Below are 22,335 nucleotides of genomic sequence, written 5' to 3'. Positions count from 1 at the left end.
TAGAAGACAAATGCAGAAAATTAAGCAATAGGTAAGAATTAACTAACAAATTTAGAGGACAGAAACTAAACTACATTTTAGAAATATTACATAATAGTTAAAAAAGATAAATAAAAAAGAACAGAACCAACAAGCAAGAGTTCAGTTCATACATACATATAGAGGGTTTTCCTTTGTACAGTGTCTATTAAGCTAACTTTGCAGTGGAATGAATCAATCTGTCTCATAATTCTCAAACATAAGTCATACATATTCTGGTTATTTGCAAACCATGAAACATTAAACATATACTTGGTCAATCACATATTCAGTGAATGGTGATTTCTATGTGTGCAATTTCTCACATGGACTGTACCTGTTGAAGGGCCAGTACACTGTTTCTGTCTACATCAAGTTGAACCATTTTCATTTTCTCTTCCAAGTTAAACAACATTTGCTGATACTCTAGGATTTCATCATCTTTTGAAGCTAAGATTTTCTGAAAAGAAAATAAAATACCATGAGAACACTTCACTGAATTACTAAACATGATAAGAAATAGTATTAAAAAATACCTTCCATTCTTCAACTTTTGCATTTACAGCTGCCATGAGTGGATCGTCTTCCTCATTCTTTGCTTTCAGCTGGTCTGAAAGGTCCTGAACCTAGACATGCCATGCAGATAGACATTGTTTCACAAAAAAGTTTGGTCTTAACCAATATATATGTACAAACATACTACATCAAGCACATCAAACCTAACAGATATAGTAAGGGAATGACTCTTAAAAACAGTGCATGACTAACATTTTGTACAAAAAAATTTTGTGATCTGCAGTCACATTTTAAAATCTGCATCATAGATCACACTACTTTTAAAGAGCATTATTTCAGAGTGTGCGTTTTTAACTGGATAGATTGATTTTTTTTAATTTAAGCTAAAATATGAAACTACAGTACAAATCTAAAAAAAGTTTACATTAAATACTGAGTCAGTTCTTACTTGAAATTTGTACTGATCTTTCTCTTTTCTTAACTGGTCCATAATAATATCAGATTGTTGCACAATTAGTTTCATTTTGTTATATTCATCAGTCATCTTCTCCATTTCTTGCACTGATTCCTCAAGATTTTTCCTCATTTCTTGGTTTTGAATGTCTAACTTTTCATTGACTTCAGTCAAATTCTGAAAAATTAGAGAAAAAGCTGCTTTTAGAAAGTGCCCATCTTAATACCTGAATTAGAACTTGAAAGGCTTACATGAAATTAGTACAGAAGAGATTTCACTTCTAGGTCATCAATTTCAACAAATCCTATCAGTAAATAAAAGACACATCTTCCCTTGTCAGTGACTGCATTACCTCTGCCAGATTCACAGATGCAGAGTATAGGCATGACGGAACTCAACTACCTTATGGATTTCATTACTCCATGAGACTTGATCTGTAAACTGACATAGTGTCATGAAAAACACTATTGTCAGTACATATCTTGCAGATACTCAATAGCATGTATAGATTTTTACCTGAATTTCATCCAAATACTGGACAAGCTCAGAGCTTCTTTTGGAATACTGTGATCTGTAATCAGAATCCTCTCCTCTTCGCAATGCAATTGTTTCTTTGTGAGAATCTATTTGCCTCTGATAGTCAACTACATCCTGACGCAATTGTTCGTTCTGCACAAAAAGCAACCCAAACTTAAATCTATTTCCAAGAGTTGAAGACAAAGGCATTGCACTTCTAGCAAGCTAACACAAAGAGCTAAGACACTCAAACCCCATCCAAATTCCTACAATCTGCTTTTAAAAGACTGAGAAGCCTCACCTTTTTCTTTATGCGTTTTTTCTTCATATTAAAAAGCAGAAAACAAGACCAAGAGAACAAAGTATGAAAAATATTTAGAAAATTGCTTTACTTTAGGAAGACGAAATATTAATCAACATAAGACACAAAATAAAATAGCTTACATGTACATACATGCATGTACATACGTTAAGGCGTATTTTGACAAATGATCTCGAGGACAATAATTTAAGAAAAATACTAAAATTCCAAAACATGAAATCCACACGAAATGAATGCACAGTAGGATTACCCAAATTCAAATGTAGATACCTCCTGATCTCAATTAACAAAGCTTCATTGGAGCAGACATACTACATATTTACTAAAATTGGTTAAAATTCTCTTTGTATGAGTAACCACAAAATGTTATAAAGCAGAATTAGACATCATGCTGCATGAAAAATTATAAATACAGAAAGAGAGTAATACATCTATAAATAGTTAAAAATACTGTAAATCAGCATTAACTGTATGCTAACCTCTCTCCTGAATCTGATGTTTTCATTTTCAGCATCTTCAATGCGAAGTGCAAGCTACAACAAGATGAAAAACCTTTACATGTATCGCCAACACAACAAAGAACTCCAGGAAAAAAAAAGACAAGAAATGCACAGCAGTCCTTTCATCAGTATTTCTTTCTTAAATTTCAGAGGCTCTTTTCAGAACAACAACTTTTTCAAGTATTTGACAGAACGCTTTTTAGAGATGTCAAGCTGAAGTCCTTCTTACCTGTTCATTCACTTTCTTCTCTTTTTCCAGTTCTTCTTCTATATCTGTTAACTCTCTCTCTTTTTGTTCTAATTGTTTTTGCAGCTGGCGGATCTCATCACGCAAAAAACGGGTATCACGACCACCAGCAGATCTTTGTGCCATCTTATGAGCATTAAATAACATTACAAATACAGTACAGATATTTAAAGCAGACAAAAATAAAAAAAGCAGATGGTAAGACTAAAAATAAATGGGATTTATTCAAGTAGTTATTCATCCAAGACTCGTAAATATCCAAAAACCCATTAAAAGCATTTGCTAAAATATAGGGCAGTTTCATCTCTTTAAAAGATTAAAACACAAAAAAACTCACCTAAAAATCTCACTAAAAGCACTCTATAAATTAACAAAATTTTAAAACATACCTCTAATTCATTTTGAAGTTTCATTATCTTTGTTTTAAAATTATTTTCTGTTAAAACAAAACAGATATAGTGAATTACCTAACAAGGTAGAAAGCACATAAAACAACAATGGTTAATCTTAGTCTTTAAAAGTTTGGCCTCATGGTAGCAATTGACTTCAGAGCAGTTGGTATTTTGTCCAGTTCTCTAAACTTAAAAAAAAAAAAGGCCAAAACCCCCACAAAAAAAAAAAACAAAAAAAACCCCCTCAAAACAACAACAACTACAAACTAAAAAACACACTTAACAATTCATTTACAAAAAGCATATAAAGCTTTTTTACCACATTTGGCTTGCTCTTCCCCGGCTTTTTCAACTTCTTCTAGTGCCAGTTCTACCTCTTGAGCTTTCATCTGAGAAAAGAAGTACAGTAAGCAAAGAAGAAATATTTACTACTAAAATAGATTAAGGCTGTTCCATTTATTTCATGTTTAAAATTATGTCAATATTTACAAAAAGCCACAGACTTTCTCTCTTTAAACAAATCAAATTACTCCCATTTTTCCTTTCGCGGACAATTAAGAAGTTCAGGTTGTTAAAGTATCTTCTTTAGTAATTTATTCTATAGGGACACCCAAACATTCAAAACAGTCATACTGCTGAGAAAAAGATATCAAAACACCCTCTCTAAATCCACTGTGCTACCCTCTGCTGCTATTTCTTCCTTTCAGTACATTTATGAAGAAATACAAGAACATATGACAGATTTATACAGTTTTAGAATGGTGGTGTTTCTTCATTCATGGTGATAATTTTATTTGCTCTAAAACTTCAATGTCCCACAGAAAGTTCAATTAAATTAAAATCATTACCCATACAACTTCTAACCAATTTGTATAACTATGTGAGTTCAGTTTGTTTCACTTCCCACTACTAAATGCCAACAGCTACAAGCAGGTACTCTGGTGCAAGCACATATTTAGCATATAAATTATCTTAGGAGTAACCAGTGTTATCAGGAAAAAAAATGTTTTCATTTAAATAAAAAAATTTAAAAATGCACCCGCAGAACTGTAGAAATTGAGAATTAATACCTTCAGTAGAGACTGAGTAATTTTAAAAAGGTGTATCAGTTTTTCTGGAGTTTCAGTTTTTAAGTCTTTCCCATCAATCTAAAGAAAAAAGACAACAGTGTTTTTATACTAACATTAATGAAATCTACAAAATAAATCTTCCATGCCTGTGAAGAACCAGAGGCAATTTAGGGAAGAAGGTATAACCAAACCTTTATGTTCTTTTTCTCTTGAGTACCTTGAACATGGTATCCAGCAATCTGTCTGCTAGTTCCTCTTGACGAGGCAGACTATCCGGATCTACTTTCATAAGCTTCTTCCAATCTAAAATAGGTGCCATATTGAATTTATTATTTTTTTCCTGAAACAAAAATAAAAACAACAGTTATCAGGTATTATCAGTGCTAATCAATTTTAGATCAAATGATCTAATGGAGGTTGGCCACTGAACCACACAAGATGATTCTAGCAACTGTATTGATTTGTAACACTGATTAACATTCTGTTCCCACTTTGATCTACTGCAAACTAGGTTATATTAAATATATTTTTTCTTTAAGTTAAAAATTACACCATACATACTCAATGGACTTTTGACACTAACAGTGAAGATCAGAACACACGTTAAATCCGTATTTTAACTTTAATATCCTTGTTTTCTTCTCCATCTCTCAATGGAGTATTTTTATTCTAATGAATAAACACCACTGGATGCCCTTTGAACCAGTCCTTGTAGGATAAACACCTCCTTACAGTCACAAAAATCATTATTTCTACCATTTAAAATACAACCAACACTTTCATTAGTATGATACTGTGAGCACCCGTTTCTTGATTAACTTATAAGACATTAAACTCTTGTAATTAAATATTGAAGGTTCTTATTAGAATATTTGAATTGACAAAGGACATCAACCTGGAATCAACCTGGAAACTGACAAAAACCTGATGAGAAAGTGGTGGAAAGTTTTGTTCCATTGCTTACCTCCTGGTTGCTGTAGGCCACAGTGACTTCTCACATGCCTGAAGTCAATGCAGTATCTGAAAAAGGCAGAAGAGATTGAAAATATTGGATTATTCTATCCTCTGGCACTGTCTCTAGCCTTTATTATCAATATTTCAATAAAGTCTGCCAAGTTTAAAACAGAACATTTTTAATCTACTTATTCCATTATTAATATGGCATAAATGGTTAAGTAAAATTAAGAAACAAGTAAAAACAATTAGAAAAATAAACTACTTTAAAAACTAATGACAGAGCAAAGGTATATATTTTATAGAAAAAGAATCAAGCTCAATCAGTAACTTTAACAATCGTCTATGCTGAGCATGATATTTTGAGATTTCTTCCATCATGCACCCTGTTCATCATGCAGCAGTTTAAAGACTCAACAACTGAAAACTCCTTCCGTAGTAAAAAGCCAAAACTGGTACGACTTTCCCCAAATTATACCTATGCATTCTGAAAAGAAAAGCTGTAAGCCTCTGAAATCCAGCTGTATGCTTAAGGAAGGCTAAAAATCAACCTTTGCTCATTTTTTCAGAATATGTGAACTAGTCAAAAGCTCTCCTATATTTAGTATATTTCTTCAATGTTTGCTAAATATAAAACATGCATAACATACAATTCATTACTTCGTAAGGATGATATATATGAATTTTTGCTTCCCTGCTTTGTTGCAGGTGGCAAAGGATAATACTAGGAGCATACTGCTCTTGGCACTTCTTCAGTTAATTGAATACTACTTGATTTCAATAACACACTTGTTTAAGGACTGGAGTTTTTAAAGATAGTAACATTTTCCTCAAACAATGAGATGTAGGGCTTACAAATATGAAATGACAACAATCAAAACTATTCTGAAAGCAAATATACAACCTTACTACTGTCAATCCTATCTCCCATCTTTCAAAAATCTTTTTCTCTTAATTTATAAAATAACATCTTAAGAAAACATCAGTCCTAAAATTTTATCCAAAAGGAAGGATATCTATACATAAACAAAATAATCCAATCTGTTGGGAGACCAGCTTTAGTAACATATGGGGGGCACAACCTATGCACACAGTATGTTCTACAGTACATACATATTTAAGAGGAACATGAGACAATTTAATTGAAGAGTTTTCCATCATAAAATTTAGCTCATCCCTTTCCCTCAACTAAAACCTGTGGTTTTAATGGACAGATGATCTGTGTGGTGAGACACAGCTTATGGGTCTACAAAACATGTGAAATAGAAGTGCATTTGTCAGTAGTTATCCCAACACTTTCTTCACTTACTCAAATAATCAAACATACATGAAATGATGTTGCAAAGTTCAGCAAGGGCAGATAGAAAAGAGGGACTGGGACTATGTTCAAGTAGTATCAGAACAACAATTCCCTGTGCTGCCCCTGTAGGAAACCATATAAAGAGGCGGCTAAGCTGACACGATGTTACCTTACCAACAGAGTGAATCAAGGACCAGTAGGCACGGCTGTTCTTTTTCCACAAAGGTGTGTATAATGTGCAGCACAGAGTCATGTACATTTGAGCAAGACCGAATGCCAAGAAGCAGCAAAGTCACGAGGGAGAGATGTGCTCTAACTCCGTATTTAATGCTGGTAACCCAGTTTTAAGCTACTTCTGGACTTTCAAATTGCACTATCCGGCCTAGCTCTGCGAAGCACTAGATCTGGAATTACAAAGTCCCAACGAAATGAGGGTATTTATTTAACTGGGTTCCCATTTTCTCCCAATTGGTATATCCCAGCCCCGGGAATGCCACATTGACAGCCCGCGATCCCTCGAGGATGTTGCTGAGAGACAATTTCGGCTTCGTTTCATCCAACCCTGTCGAATTAACAAACTGCCTTATTTCCAGCCGCCTCCACAAGGAGACACGGAGCTGCGGCACAGCCGAGCGCAGACACAGCGGGACGCGTCTCTCCCGGCCCGGCACGGCGCCGCCTCCCGCGCCCGAGCGCGCCTGGCGGGACCCGCAGCTGCCGAGCGGAGCGGAGCGGGACAGGGCGGATCGGCCCCAGCGGCCCCGGGCACGGCTGCCCGCGGCGCTGCCGGGGGAGCGCAGGCCGCCCCAGCCGGCGCCAGGTCTGGGCTCCTTCCCTGGAGCACCCCCCGCCCCTCGGCCTTACCGCTCTCGGGGGATGGCGGTGGCCGCTGCCAGGCGACGCCGTCAGCCTCTCCCGCCAGCTCCGCTCCCGCAGACCCGGGTACTCATGGGCGCAGGGCGAGCCCGCGCTCCCGGCAGTACCCGCAGACAGGCCCCACGGCTCCAGGCGGGTCTTCCGCCCCGAGGGGCAGCCGGGAGGGCAGAGCGCGATCCCGCCCGAGAACGCCGCTTCGCCGGGGCAACGATACCGGGTGCGCCCCCCGGGCCTACAGCTCCCGGCACGCCCCGGGGCCGCCTGCCCCGCCCGCCGCCTTCCCCACAGCCTTCGCGGGCCGTAGGGCGGTGCTGCGCGTGCGCCGCCGGTGTCGGTGTCGGTGTCGGTGTCGGTGTCGGTGTCGGTGTCGGTGTCGGTGTCGGTGAGTCCCCGCGGCCTCAGGTAGGGCTGCCAGACGGACGGGAGGGCTTGGGGCCGGGAGGGTGCGCCCGCTGTGGCTGCTACCCCCGGGAGTTTCGATCCTCCACCCGCTGGCCGTGCCTGCCGGGCCGCATCGCTGCACCCTCCGCGCCCGCCGGGCCGCGGTGCGGCTTCGGCCCCTTGAGCGGGGCACGGGCCCGCGCCCTGGCTCGGCTCCTCCGCCGCCCGGCCCAGCCTTACGTTGTCTGTGTCGCCCCAGGGCCGCGGGCAGCGCGCTCGTTCCTGCCCGGCCGGCTCGGGGGCTGTGGGATGGATGGCCGGGTATGCGGGTGCCGCGTGTGTAAGTACGGAATAGCAGGGCCCGGGGGGGTTCGCTGAGAGGGACAGTGCATATCATCTATAAACTGCTCGAATCCACTGGGCACTGGCGGCCAGCAAGACAGTCTGAGCTTTGGTAATGGTCTGATAGCCCCAAAAGTTTAGGATTCTGTGTTTAGTTAAATGGGTGTGAAAACATCTTTTCAAATAAAAAAGGCATGTATTTCTTCGTTCAACAGCTGTGGAGAACTGAAGAGGATTTTTTAGTTTGTTTTGTTTCTTACTAATGGAAAGAGAAAGGTGATAACATTATTGTCTTTGTACTTTTGCCCTTTTTCTGGATTACTCCTTGCTATAATTTACTTGACTATCTCTTCATTAGTATTGATGTTTAGTGAAGGCTGACAAGATGCAAAATGCTTGGCACTCCTTATAGTTATGCAACTTGTTCCTGTCCCACCATAACTCTTAATCTTTGATTCAAAGTGAAGACTTTTGTAATTCATCTAGAGTTGGCTATTGATAGTTCCATATTGAGTACCAAAAGGCAAACTCTGTAGTTAAGGAAAGAAAAGAGACTCGATTATATTTCATGAGTGGGTAATGTTATCAAAAATAAAATTCTTTATGGTCGAGTGTAAACCAATGATTTCTTAGTAGCAGAGGCTTTTATAGGTGAAACAAGTGATACACAGAGAAAAAGGGTGCCTTGCTGCAAAATAAGCCTCCAGGAAATGGATCCTCCGGTGGCAGAGAAAATAATCCATTGATGTTAGGATGCTTCTGAATGGGAACTTCTTTTTTATGCTATTCATTGTGTTAACAAGCTGTTGAGGCCAGTTCAGTGTTTTTTAGTGTTCTGTTACAGAATCAACAGAGAACACACCATTACATAAACTCGTAGTGAAACCACAGCTAGGTTGTCATTGCACCTAGTAAAGAAGGTTGGTGCAGAAGTAAAATGGATTTGGATTTGAGTTGGGCACAGAAACTGCAAAAGTGAAAAAGAGTGAAAAGAATGGAAGCATTAAACTCCACATAAAATGAGAAAACATTTAAAATGCAGTGTGGCTTAGACCAAGTGAATTTGTATAAGTGGGTCATCTTTTAGGGAGAATATATGCTTGTAGTCCTGGAGCCAAAAATTATTTTAGGTCCATGTGCACAGTTTTATCTACTGTGATTGATAAGAGAGTTAGGCATCTGTGTTAAACTGCAGCTTTGATAACAATATGCTATTGCAAAGACCTAATACAAAAGCTGCAGTATGAAAGGCCTAATGTAATGTTATTTAAATTGCTACAGGAAATTTTACACAGACTCAACATAGTACATGAGCTGTGTTTGCAGTTTACACCTCGGTGTAGCTTTTGTTTGTTTATTCTTTGGAGTTAACAAACATGCAGTCTCTGCTGTTGCATTTCTAGAACACAGAGTGGTGATCAGTGTTATTTTAGGGACATTATTTTTGCATCAGTGTCCTGTAAGGAAGCAAAACATTTTTTATGTAGTTACTCTAAATAGAGCGGGTATTACTGTGTTACTGTTTGAATGTGGCAAAAAAAACCTCCAAGCTGTTAATGGTTTAAGATACAACGTACCTTAAAATACAATCTAGACCTGTGTGATTTGTGTTTCAACTGACTTGTATCAATTGTATAGAAGAAATTGAAGCTAAACCAACAGCTAAATCAGTATCTTCATCTCACCCACTTCAAAGTTCTGTTATGTTTTGATTCTTCTTGTACCAGAGTAATCTAAAATGTCCTGAGTGTTAGTTCAGCTGCTCAATTGGTAGAAGCTTTCCAGTCTTCCCCTTGGGAAATCTGTCATCTGGCCAACAACATTTGTTCTAACTTCATACCAGAGCTGCCAGTCCTCTTCTGGTTGATCCTTCAGAACCGCATGGAGAGAAGGCTGGATGGTGGTGTCTTCCTGGGTAGTGAAGAGTGCTTCGTATTAATCCCATCCTTCTTGATCTGGTAGTACTTGCAGAGGAAGGTTTTCACAATAAAACTTTTCTTGGTATATTTATTCTGTTCTAGGATCTCAGCAAGATGAAAGGGGAGTACAGGCATGCTTGGTACTATTTCTCCTCCCATCTTCCCAAGTACCTCTTGCCTTCTAGATCAGATTCAAACCCAGTCATTTAAATCTCAGCTGTGCATCTAAGTTGTTTTGTACTTGAATTGTATGTTAGAGCGACATTTCTAAGACAAGATGAATTCAATGGCTATTTTGGAAAGGGACAACAGAAACAAAATTATGATTTCTGTCATTGAACACTTGTATCAAATCAGCAGAAAGAATGTTCAGTTTAGCCAAATATAAAAATACACAAAGGTTAACAAGTAGGCGAGACAAATTAGTGTGTTAGCAGAGCCTTAGAAGATGAATTAAAATGCTGTTTTTAAGTGACTACACTACTGGTTTGTATATATCTCTGCTGATATTCATCAGTTCAGCCACCAGCTCTTAGATGAACTTGTTGCTTACCTGTTTAAAACAAAAGTAAAGCTAGGAGTGGTTTTAGCAGCCCTTTGTTTTCTTCCACCTTTGATGGTTTTCTGTGTGAATTGTAAATATGTTTTAAACAGTTTAGGGCCTTCAGTGGTTTTCAAAGTTTATGTCTCTATAAAGAATAACTTTCCAGAAATGCCTGACTACGTTTTTAGCAAATAGGCATGACATATGTTGTTATTAATGACTATCAGTGTGGGAAACGTGTCATTACCCCACAGAAGAAAAAAATTAAATGTATGTTTTAAGTTTCTAAAGTTAGATAGTAAGATGTATCTGACTGACACAAATGTATTTGCTTCTGCGAGGGTCTGTTAATATAAAGTGGTGTGGTTAATAGCTGATAGCTAATTATGGAGTGCTAAATAGCTGTTGCATTTTTAGGGATTGCAACTCTATGCCTGCCAAAATACACACTTCCTATTTTTTTTCTAAATTGATATAAGCAGAAAATGGCTTCTGTCCTCTCAAATTTCCCAACTGAGGATACTTCTAGAGCATCATTTTGGATTTTTTAGTTGTGACAGTTTTTCTGTGCAGACTACTGTATCTTGCAGCATGTTGTGCTAAGCCACCTGTAGTGTCATGGATTTAGTAGTGATAGTAGAGAAATATTTTGGTATTTTACCTTGCTAAAAGTGCTTTGGCTTTTGGTTGGCTGGGGTATTTTTTCAGTTTTGTGGGGTTTTCTTATGTCTTTAATTCCTGAAGGAAAAGACTGGATGAACTGTTAGAGGGATCTCAACAAGCTGGAAGAGGAAAACAAGTCAAACTGCCCTGAGAGTTCTGGTTCTCTTTGCTGCTTTCCACTTAATCTCTCTGTACAAATATGAAAACAGTGAAGTGCAAAAGGCAGATTTCTGTGCCAAACAGCTTGAGAAATTTAGACCAACAATTGTATGTTTTGCATGGCTTGAGTATTTTTTCCACATTTGGCTTTCATGACTGTGGTTTCTGACTCTCTAGGCTTATCTTGCTGTTTACTGTTTTCAGCTGTATATTCCTCATGGCATAGTCAGATATTTTAAATTAAAACATCCAACAGAAGTCTTAGTATTAAAGTATGTGTTTGTCCTTATTTCATCCAGTCAGGTGGTGGCTCTGTGGCTGTGCACCAGACCACGAACTGGCAGTCAGACAGCCCATGGGATGCTTAAGGTGTCTGAAGGGTGGTCTTAATAGTTACCAAAGTAGCAGGTAGGTGAGATGTAAAAATGACTTGAGGGTTTGTCAGTCTGTTTACACGTGTAGGAGGAGACAGTCATGCAATTCTCCCTCACAGCAAGTCTGTGTTAACAAAGAAGTTGTTAGGCAGTGTTTTACAGGTGTTTATCAATACATCCATCACTAAGAGTGGTGAAGTACTGGCACTTGCAAGACCACAGTTGGGTTGATCAACATGTTGAGTAAGAAAGGGAATATATCCACTTACTTGAGGAGCCCAGTCGTACCAAGGCTTCATCAGCCTCTTGCACATCTGTGATTTATGAGGTTCCCAGTCTTGTGTACACCTTACATGGTTTCTTACTTTCAACATCGTACTGATAACACATTACTTGGCTTAAGAAGAGTTTTGGTTGCCAAGTAGCAGTTGCTGTTTTCCACCTGAGATTAATGGCAGGCATACTTTAGCCTGGCTCACCAAATACAGAGGAGGCTTTTTGTAAGCCTCCCTCTGCTTTAGTTTTGCATTCTCAACATGTTGATGATTATTGCAGATTTGAAGATTGGAGTGTGATGGTGGATCCAGATACAATGGCAGATAGAAAGTAGTAGTTTTGATGGTGAGAATTCCACAAAATCTGCATTGTTATGCTAATATAAAGGGCTGTAAAAACATATTTTCTGTATTTCTACTTTAATTCATCAAGAACATTAAAGTACCCTGTAATCAGACCAGATGAAAACAAAGTAATTTTTCCAACTCTTACGTATCTTCACAGAATATTTCAGGAAAATAAGACTTTAGAATATCAGAGTGCAAGTCAGAAGTGGTAAAGTGTGGGGGTGAGTGTAAGTGCATCCCCAGGTATAGGGGGAGCCCCCTACACCGAGCTGGGTGTGGACTGATGGTCAGAAGAGCTCTGGCACAGCAGACATCAGAAGGCTTGATCAGAAGGCTCACAACTTAAGGAGTTTATTCAGATAGGTTAACAGACAGTTCTCATAGCTCATAGTAGAAGAAGTTAGTTCCTATTACATCAGTAGATCTAGATCTGACTCACTCTCACATCCTAGTAAATCTGTCTCTCACGCAGTAATGTCCACACCTTTTATGCACTCTCACATCTAACAAGCCATCACGTAATTGGTTAACCAATTCACCTTGCATACACCACAGCTTCTCATTGGTTACAAGTCACCACACATACTCCAGGTACCTCTGTTCTCTTTAAGGTAGAACTCCAAAACAGCTTTCCTTAAGGGATGCACTTACACTCACCCCCACAGTAAAGTACCTGTGCTACAGTTTTGTGCAATCTATAGGTTGTATATGACTTTACATTTCGCATTTTTCTCTTTGTGCTTGTCCTGGAAGCAGATTGCTTGAATATGTGGTCTCTTCCAGATTTCCATTATACCTCTCTGTTTTCAAGACCTAGTGCTTTTACACACAAGGAAAATTTTAGAGGGATGTGGTGTGATGCTTTAAAGGTTACCCAGTTTGGCACAGTTCAAGCAATGTGTTGTGTGTCTTGCTGCTTCAACCAGAACAGTGCATTTTGTTGCATATATTCATTCCTTACAGTAGATTTAGTATACTGTTACTAATGGCCTGCAGCACCTGTGGCTCAAATATTTGTCTTAAAAGACCAAAGTATAGCCTTGTATTTCCATGTAGTTGCAATCATACTCTGAAATGTGCGTGTAAAGGAGAAGGTGAATTGCAAATTAAAAAATGTAGATGTTAAATGTGAATTTTTTCCAGAGTTTTCTAACAGCTTCTCTGATGGTCGGCTGGCCACTTAAACATGACTTTGCATTTAGCTAAAATCTAAATTTATTTATACCTGAGAGTTCCCTTTCATTCGAATGGAAACTGTTTTCCCTACATCTGGCATGTAGGTAAATGTAGCTCTGTCAGGGAAACAACATGGTCAGTAGTGGTGTAAAATTAGAGTTCTGAATGGAAGAGATTCTAGAGATTTAGAGCAAAAAGAAAGGCTTGTGAAAGCTTCAGAATTGCCACGAATTAAGGATTAAGTAAAGTAACTGTCAAGATATGCTCTGGGACGGGGGAAAGAAAAGTGAAAGTCTACAAAAAGTAGTTGAAGAAGCTAATAATTAAAGTTGTTAAGCTTTTCCTTTTGATAGGAAGCAATACTTGGGAATCAGTTGTGGGTTTTTGTCAGTTGTGTAGCAGTAGCTGTTTCTGAAATAGTACTTCTAAAGAATTACCTCAGTTTCTCTTTGATGCACAAAGCAGTAACTGAAGGGCTTGATCCTTCAACCAATATAATAAATTCAGGTTGTTAATCATGTCACCAAAACCCTACTCATCTGACAATGCTTTTTCATAAAGGATGAGTTTAAGTAAATCTGTGGCAATGTTATCTTGTCACAGTATTTAGAAAAATAAAGACTTGTATGTTGGAAAATCATGACTTATTCATTGTAGGTCCTTTTCAGATGTCACTGCTTTTCAGGAGAATTAGTGAACTTCAAGAAGTAGAAAGTGCACTGTTCAGAAGCTGTTGCACAAAGGATATTTCAAACTCTGTTTCTAGCAGGGTGAGAAACACCAGTTTCTTATCCACCTCATTTGAAAGGGGCGAACTAAAAATCTTTGAGTTGAAGTTCAAAAATGGTCTCTCTTTTCTTGTATGCTTGCAGTATGCTTTGTTTTCTTCTTGTTTTCAGTTTTAAGAAGACTCCTCTGGCTGCCAGGAAGACCATAAATAATGTTTAGGTGTAATCTTGGCTTAGTGGTTTAAAGTACTCTGATAGAGCCTGTGGCAGGGAGGTTGGAACTAGATGATCCTTAAGGTTACTTCCAACCCAAACCGTTGTATGATTCTATGCAACATCCTTTAACATTGTTGCTTTTAACGTTGTTTTGGGTTTCTTTAATCCTTTGTCTTTATTTTTACTTAAAAAGGTGGTGGCAGCTTTGAAAAAAAGACTTTCTTGGTTGAAGTGACACCAGTAGCCGAGTCCAGGTATTACAAAAGTAAAAAAAGCCCTTCACTGCCATTATGTGAGTAACACCAAATAGGTTGGTTTGATTCCTCTTAAATTATCTGTGCCCTGGTTTTTAGTTTAACTGCACCAGCATCTTGTTTCACGTGTATTTCTTCCTTTACCCCACCTCTCCTTTGCCCCTAGTTTTGACTGGTGTTTGACATGCTCTCAGGCCCAGACTGCAAACCACAGCCAAGATCACCTAACTAGATGGAGTCCCTGTGGCCTGTTTTTAGAATTCAGGAAGGGTTTGGACAATGCTTTCAGGCACATAATGTGGTTCTTGGGGTTATCCTGTGCAGGGCCAGGAGCTGGACTCCGTGATCCTTGTGGGTCCCTTCCAGTCCCAGATATTCTGTGATAAATTTGAACATAATTTAAAAAAACAACAAACCAAAGGAAAAAAAAATATATCACCAGGATTTCAGGGTTTAGGACAATGAAACAGACGATAGCTTCCAAAGAGCTCATCAGCTTTGATATGTGAACCCTGATAGACAGACATAAGGCTGTGGTTTTCATATATTTCTGGCTCTGCATTATCTGGCTAGTATTACCTGCTCTGTGTCCTTACAGATGTTACCCCCCTGTAGTTTGAGGGAAAATGTTTTTTATTGAGTCATCTCTCCATTTTCTCAAAATGAAGTTAGTGTTCCACTGTCTGTATCTTTTCAATATCTGTTGTCCCGACAATTGGCAGTGATTCATGTTGTGTCAATTAGTGGTCAAAAAGAATGCTTTTGACCTTCTTATTCTTCCAAGGCAGAACAGTATTTTTAAACAACCCAATAGATAGTAATTTCACCTTTTGATCAGTTCACCCATATAGTATTTTGTAAATAATCATAAAACTGCTGATTAATAATTTCTAGAGCTTAGGAGGTTTATGCAAGATGAGAGAAAACAATGTAAATGAAAGTTTATTTGTAGTGTCTTTTTTGCATCTATTTTTCTTTAGACAGGACCTTGATGAACAATCAGTGCACCAGAGTAATCGGCAGAGTTGAGGGAAAATATGACCTTTTCATGAACTTCTGTGTGGAATGCAAATGATCAAAGTGTGAGCTTCAATGGTAAGTTTAACTTTTTAAGTATTACTGTTACTCTCTTTTACACATTGAACACCTATATTTATGAAGTTCTTGAAGTTTTCTGTTTGTTCTTCTGAATTTTTGAAACTTGTTTGTGATTTAATTGCTTTTGAAATACTTTGATAAACACCTTTAAACCTAAACCACATCAATAATTAACAAACTGTCTGCCTCTGATAATTTAGAATTTTATGTCAATATGTTAAATTACTCAGGATTCTAGAAAACTTCATTTTCATAGTTCTTCAGTTTGCAGCAATCACTTAACCTGCATAGCTGTCTGTTAAAAATTACATACTATATTGTCAATACCATATTTTTTTTCAGTAAAACATGAAATGGAGCATGAATAAGGGCTTTTTAAGGGTGAGACTTTTTAATGAGAGTACTTCTTTTCAACACTTCTTTTCAAATTGTGTTACATGAATGAGACTTGAGGAAACCTTCTATCTTACTGATTTTTGGGTAGGTAATGTCAACTTCTAAAATACTGGTTGTCTTAATTAGTCTTCCTTTATCAAGTTCAGTTTTTAATTTGTAAAACTACTCAAGTTTCTGTCCTTGTATTGTAGCATTTGTCCATGAAAACTCTTAGAGAAGATGGCTGATGTAAGCCTGAAGGAAGCAGCACTAATAGTTGGTGTGGTGGCAGCCTGCTACTGGAACAGTCTCTTTTGTGGCTTTGTTTTTGATGATGTTTCAGCAATTTTGGACAATAAAGATTTGCATCCTTCTACTCCATTGAAAAATCTGTTTCAGAATGACTTCTGGGGCACTCCCATGTCTGAGGTAAACTGTTCGTGAAACACTTTGAAGCTTTGAGGAAATGAAGAAAAATTTTGCAGAGCTCTTGTGCTTCTTTCCCTTGATGTGATTTTAACAGAATATTTTGGATTTGATGGAATTTGGTGGTGTTAGTGTTTTGTACTATAATATCAGGAACACATGTTGCTTATATTCTTTCCCTTCATTCAGCAGAAGAACTGGTGAAAAAATGAAGTTGTAAAGACAGGACATAGCTGCAAAATGCTGCATGCTATCTTACTCCAATATCAAAATTGACCAACTCTGACCAATTTCTCTTCTCCTGCAAAAGTTATATGTTGACATACAGGGGTATTTATTTCTAAATGCAGTCTGGAAGGAGAGATAACACTTAAACAACAAAGCTTGGACCTAGCAAACAGATACTGAATCCTTTAAATTTATTTGAGTAAGTGTGTCTGTGTGAATTCAGTTTCTGGTTTGTAGCACATGTAGACTGGCTGTGTTGGCATTGAGATTGTTGATAAGCATCATTAAATGACAATGGCTCAAGAACTTAGATACAGTTAAAAAAAGTACACATACTGCCACTGCTGAGAAAATGAATAAAAATTCTCTGACAGTCATAGGTTTTCTGCCTATCAAGGCACTCCACCTTACAGTACTATGTCAGTAACATACAGGGTTAGACTACAAGTAGACTTTGGTATGTAATTTTCATATAACCCTTTAAGAAAAGCTTCCAGACTTTCATTTGTCATTTAGTCCTGTATTCATTGAGGGTTAAGTGGGTTCTCCAAACTTTCCCAGTAAAGTTCCAAGTAGTATTTTCCAACATCTTTTCTCTCCAAAGAAATCCATAACTGTGTGTAGTAGAAAAAAGCCATCTCATTCAGTGTTGATTTACACTGAAAAACAGCTGAGTCATCTACACTAAATGAAGTCTGATTAATTTGACTCATGTCTTTTAGAATGCTTTTTCTTATTCTCTGTTTTTGTCTGTCTGTTCAGTTTGGTTCCCCTTCCATCCATTCTCCTCCCCATCGCACCCTTTTTTTCTGAGATTTTTCTTCCTTTGTTTTATGGACATGTTTGTCAAAATATCGACAGGCTATGGGTTGACAAATGCATTTTAGAGCATAAAGGTGGTGTTAAATGTAGTGTTTAAAAGGGGTTTTGGATGGAGTAACTGGCAACATACAAATATTGATGGTAGACATATTGCAAATATGTAGATAATGCATTTAGCTCAGCACACCACATCTTTATTTTATCAAATACTGATCTAAAACATGAAATGGCAGAGTAATCAAAGTACTTGAATAATACATTAAAACTGTGTGGATGTAAGAAAAAGAGTCAGAATTAACTTTCTGTTAAACAATTTAATTTTTAATTAAATTTTCATTGAATTAACTAGGTTTTTAAAGTACTTTATTACTGATTTTCGTATCTTTATGTTTTGAAGGTAAATGCCTGAGAATAAAGGGGAACTCATGTTCATAGGCTTTTAGAAAGGTATATTGGAGTGAAAGTCGCTATGTAAGTTGGTTGTGACTGATTGATTTATTTGTTTTCTTTTAGGAGAGGAGTCACAAATCTTACCGTCCCCTTACAGTTCTTACGTTTCGCTTAAACTACTTATTCAGCGAATTAAATGCAGTTTCTTACCACTTTCTAAATCTCGTCTTTCATGTGGTGGTTTGCATTGTCTTCCTCAAAGTCTGTAAGCTCTTTCTAGACAACAGGAGCAGCGTAGTTGCATCCTTGCTCTTTGCAGTTCACCCAATACATACTGAGGCGGTAGGTATAGCTGTGATGGGCTTTATGTGTTCAAACTGTGTTAATTAACTTAAATTTTGTGGGCTTCCTATCTCTTTTTATATATATGCTGTAACTCCAAAAATTTTGTATTACATGCAACTACTGAAAAAATAAAGAAGCATTAATTTAGTTATTTAATAACTTAGGTCTCTGCTTTGAACATTGGCTTTTATGATGTTTACTACTTTAGCTTACATGTGTTCCATGATGATTCATCCAGTATCCTATTTTGCAAATACTCTGTCTCCTAATTCATTTCCAAAATCAATAAGCACTCCCCTCTACCTAATCACCAGATCTGTTCTGTCTGCTTTCTTCTATGTCAATATGTCTATCTCAGTGGGACTTTCTCTGGGGTTGTTGTTGCTATGCTACATCCAGCTTAGGGCCATGCTGTTTAAACCTTCCAGTTTTTTAATATGCATGATATAAGAAATATATTTCTCTCCTCTCATAGTTACCTATCTTTTGATTCTGAAGGAGTTTTTCATTGCTGTGAAAAGCTTTATTTGTACAAGCTGTCTGATTATATAATTTATAATGGTCAACTGAGCCTGCAGTGTTGTGGAGTAAATGAAGTCTTGTAATCGCCATTAACTAGAATTGTTTCCATCAGAAACACTGATAAAGTAGATCTGTGGCATTTTCTGCTGTAATTTCTGCACCACTTCAATTGGTTTTCCCGAATTCCAGTGTTGCAAAGCCCTTACTCAGTCTTATGGTATTAGCTGATTTTCAGAAAACAGAAAATGTTTGAATCTTTTGATTCTTTGGAGCTGTTGTGTTTTTTGTGTTGAGGGGCTTGGGGTGGGGGGGGAGGGAGAGATGGGATATCTTTTGATTTTACTAAAATGAAAGGGGGTTGGTCTTCATGTTGTAATTTTTTTTTTGGTCCTGATTTGTTGGCTAAAAGGTTTGTATCTGTCTTTTAGTCAGTAACAACACAAATCCCTGTCGATAACAATTCAGAAGCCTGCATCGATGTCTTTTGAGCAAATCCTTATAGGAACTGAGTTGATGATGATGATAATGATGATGACAGAGTTTAAAATTGACTGTTATTTGAGCTACTAGTATGTCCTTTCTAGAAGTTAGTGGAAAGTTTAAAAATGCAAAAGTTAACCACCTAAAACGTTTTGCATGTTCCAAAGCCACAAACCCCTATAAAAACTTGGATAAAGTATGGGTGAAAAAGCATTGTTTATTTCTTTAGTGTTTTCTCATTCCTTGAAAAAACATGCTTTAAATTTCCAGGTTTGGCTTTGCCCCTTTGTATTAAATGTGATAGTATCTTTACAGGACCATTAGCAACTTGCTAGTGACTTACATCGGTGGCTCATGACATAGATCACCCTATGTGATTTTATCATTTTCATTCCAAATTCTTTATCATGTTTGAGCTATCAGATTCTGTCTGAAATAAAAAGTTAACAGAGCTGCTTTTATACTGTGCGTCACAGTTTGCAGGAAGTGTTATACAAATCCTGTAACACATTGTGTAACAAAAGCTACTTGTGTAAGGCAGTGGATTACATCGTTAGGAAATGCAGTTGCGAAGCAGTTTGTCAAGCTGTGTAAATCCTGGTATCAGCCACATGAGGGCCCTGTAACACTAGGATTGATAAAACGTGAAGCTGTGCTTGAAATACTTAGAAACAGGTTTAAGTGCAATTGCAGTTGAATTCCCCTGCTGTTGTACTTAATTGCTCAGTGAAAAATCAGTTAAGGGATTTTCTTCTTCCTACTCCAATCTTTTTTCAATTTAATCTCTCTGCTTCTGAGAAATAATGGATTTTATCCTTTCATGTGTTTGCATTGAGAATTCTGGTTCATGTGCAACCAAGAAAAAACTTGTAGAGTTGAAAGTTGAGACTTGTGCCAATGTATAAAAGGCAGAATAACTGGATGTTTCCATACATGGAAGAGAGGAATTAATAATGAAACAGATGTTAGGACTGGGACTTTGGGTCCTGACTGACTTTTGCGGGTTTTAGTGAAAACTCCAAAACAGGTCTCACTTCCACTGATTGCACCTTTTGTATCTTTTATAATTGAAATGTGTCTGATTTTAATTCTTTCAAGTTAATCTCCTCCTTGATCACCTGCACAAGTGTTTGAAACAGCAGATGCAATACATAAATATTTCAGCACTTTTTGCCTATCTTAGGATAAACAGATTTTTTCCTGGAGAAGTTAGCAGAGCAGGGTACATAGAAAGTAATTTTTGCTTGACTTCAGAGAGAGTAGTCTCTTGTGATGGTAATATCTATTTTTCTGAGGAAGAAGCTTTGATGAAATGAGTTGAATAATAGCACTGTAGTTTCATTTGTCCTTGTCTTTACGATTCTAGTTCAGTCTTTCTAGCTGCTTTGCTACTATTCTGTATGTTGACTACCTTTATAGTTGACTACAGGATGTCAACTAACCTTGTGAATGCTGGAATTTTCTCTCATAAGTCACCTTTATATCCAGAAATAGAATCTGTCTTTTGTTTGCAGGGTACTGTGGAGGCACACCAGAACACTTGCCTTAGTAATGATCTCTTTCAACTGATCTACAGTTTTCTTTAATGTCTGTCTTGATGGTGCACAATTGTGAGATCCAGACCATGAATCCTTGAAACATCTGAAGATATTTTGGAAACAAACACCTATATACTATTCAAAATGTTAACACAAATCTGGTGTCTTACCAGTTGTGAAACACTTTTTCTGTCCTTGATTCAGTGACTCCTCTGGTAAACATGGTAGTCCCAACAGAAGCACTAATGTATGATTTCAGGTTCAGGTTTGAATGCTTTTCTTTACTGTGACCTTGGATATTGAGTTACTTTCTCATTTTATGCTGTGCTGCATCAATCAGGCTTGACCAAGAATGTACCTAGCAATAAAAATTTCTGTCTGGATAGCAGAAAGTCAGTTTTCAGCAACATCAAAGTTAAATCACAAGCTGTGAGGTTTCCTTAGCTAAATATGACCACCTGCCTCAGGATAGCATGCAATTTCACAGCTATCTTACATGCAAAAATTTGGAAGCAATCAGAGGAATTACAGAAGAGGAGATGTGAGGAAGAATGGTAATCCTAGAATGGTTACTGCAGCAACCATTAACAGAGTGACCTGTTTTTCAGCTCTAGTTGTTGGTTTCACTTTTGAAAACAATTCAAAATGGAAATGAATCTGTATGTCATTGGGAATTCCAAAACAACCTTCTGCCCTCTTCATTTTAGCACTTCTCCAAATTTTCATAAAATCCATTCCTCTCTGTCTCATTATCAAGTCAGCATTACCTGCAATTTTTATATTGCCAACCAAATTGTCATTCTGAAAATTGCCAGACCCATAGTAAAGCCTGACTCATTCTTTAACTCTCTTGCACTTGGCTTGCCATGAACTTGCTTATAACTGTTGGCTCCTTACCTAAGAGCTGCCATAGCACCAGTTAGGGGAATGTTGCTTTCAGATTCAGATCTGTTCAATCAGTCAGAAAAGGTATAAATAAAAATGACAAAACTACAAAGACAGCTTCTGTATACGAGTGTCTACAGGATGTGTATGTACAACAGTCCTTGTGAGACTTCTCTTAGAACACCTGTTGCTGAAAGCTAATTTCTTCCAATTATTATGAAATCTGCAGTTGTTATCATGCCTAAATTCTACCTCAAATGCTGTTGGGGCTATAGTTAAGAGAAGTACCGCATTTCTCAGTTGACTAGTTAATGGTCATACTTAAAGGAATATCAGCCACAGCTGGCCACCAGCCAGCTGTATGATTCTTGTTCTTGAATTCAGTACTGATTGAACTGAAAGCAGCATTACTTCTCTGAGCCTTTTTTTTTCCTTATGGTACAGATCTTGTTTGTGTATATCCCCATACTATAACAGTCATGCACTACTGTAGAACTAGAATAGCCACTAGAAAAATAGAAACACAGAATGCTTGGGTTGGAAGAGACCTTAAAGACCACCTAGTTTCAACCCCCCTGCTATGGGCAGGGACCCCTTTCACAAAGCATAGTTTCTCCAAGCTCCATCCAGCCTGCCGTTGAATCACCTCCCTTGATCTGCTGTCCATGCTGCTTTTGATGCC

The 22,335-nt window shown here is 37.8% G+C and overlaps 2 protein-coding genes across 12 annotated transcripts in view; one reads left to right on the top strand and one right to left on the bottom strand.

Moving 5' to 3' along the window:
* Positions 1 to 7,426, bottom strand: part of CEP290 (centrosomal protein 290) — a 50,775-nt gene extending 43,349 nt beyond the window's left edge. For 4 of the 5 annotated variants that reach the window (XM_071552118.1, XM_071552119.1, XM_071552120.1 and 1 more), the window contains exons 1-12: positions 7,154 to 7,426; positions 5,000 to 5,055; positions 4,253 to 4,375; positions 4,036 to 4,113; positions 3,285 to 3,354; positions 2,963 to 3,009; positions 2,556 to 2,699; positions 2,306 to 2,359; positions 1,505 to 1,657; positions 983 to 1,165; positions 555 to 644; positions 356 to 478 (exon numbers count right to left, since the gene is read on the bottom strand). In XM_071552118.1, the coding sequence (XP_071408219.1) occupies positions 356 to 478; positions 555 to 644; positions 983 to 1,165; positions 1,505 to 1,657; positions 2,306 to 2,359; positions 2,556 to 2,699; positions 2,963 to 3,009; positions 3,285 to 3,354; positions 4,036 to 4,113; positions 4,253 to 4,354 (1,044 nt within the window). In that variant the 5' untranslated portion in view covers positions 4,355 to 4,375; positions 5,000 to 5,055; positions 7,154 to 7,426. The remainder of the gene's footprint in view (positions 1 to 355; positions 479 to 554; positions 645 to 982; positions 1,166 to 1,504; positions 1,658 to 2,305; positions 2,360 to 2,555; positions 2,700 to 2,962; positions 3,010 to 3,284; positions 3,355 to 4,035; positions 4,114 to 4,252; positions 4,376 to 4,999; positions 5,056 to 7,153) is intronic. The other variant, XM_071552122.1, reaches the window with a different exon arrangement.
* A 40-nt stretch (positions 7,427 to 7,466) lies between these two features.
* Positions 7,467 to 22,335, top strand: part of TMTC3 (transmembrane O-mannosyltransferase targeting cadherins 3) — a 30,813-nt gene continuing 15,944 nt past the window's right edge. Inside the window, exons 1-5 of one of the 7 annotated variants that reach the window (XM_071552127.1) lie at positions 7,467 to 7,567; positions 14,484 to 14,544; positions 15,529 to 15,639; positions 16,230 to 16,446; positions 18,007 to 18,225. In XM_071552127.1, the coding sequence (XP_071408228.1) occupies positions 16,258 to 16,446; positions 18,007 to 18,225 (408 nt within the window). In that variant the 5' untranslated portion in view covers positions 7,467 to 7,567; positions 14,484 to 14,544; positions 15,529 to 15,639; positions 16,230 to 16,257. Of the gene's footprint in view, positions 7,568 to 14,483; positions 14,583 to 15,524; positions 15,640 to 16,229; positions 16,447 to 18,006; positions 18,226 to 22,335 lie in introns of all 7 variants that reach the window. The other 6 variants (XM_071552124.1, XM_071552126.1, XM_071552125.1 and 3 more) reach the window with 6 other exon arrangements.

Source organism: Pithys albifrons, chromosome 3, assembly GCF_047495875.1.
Source record: "Pithys albifrons albifrons isolate INPA30051 chromosome 3, PitAlb_v1, whole genome shotgun sequence".
Classification (NCBI taxonomy): domain Eukaryota; kingdom Metazoa; phylum Chordata; class Aves; order Passeriformes; family Thamnophilidae; genus Pithys; species Pithys albifrons.
Note: the sequence above shows the minus strand (reverse complement) of the source record. Positions and strands in the feature narration are given on the sequence as shown.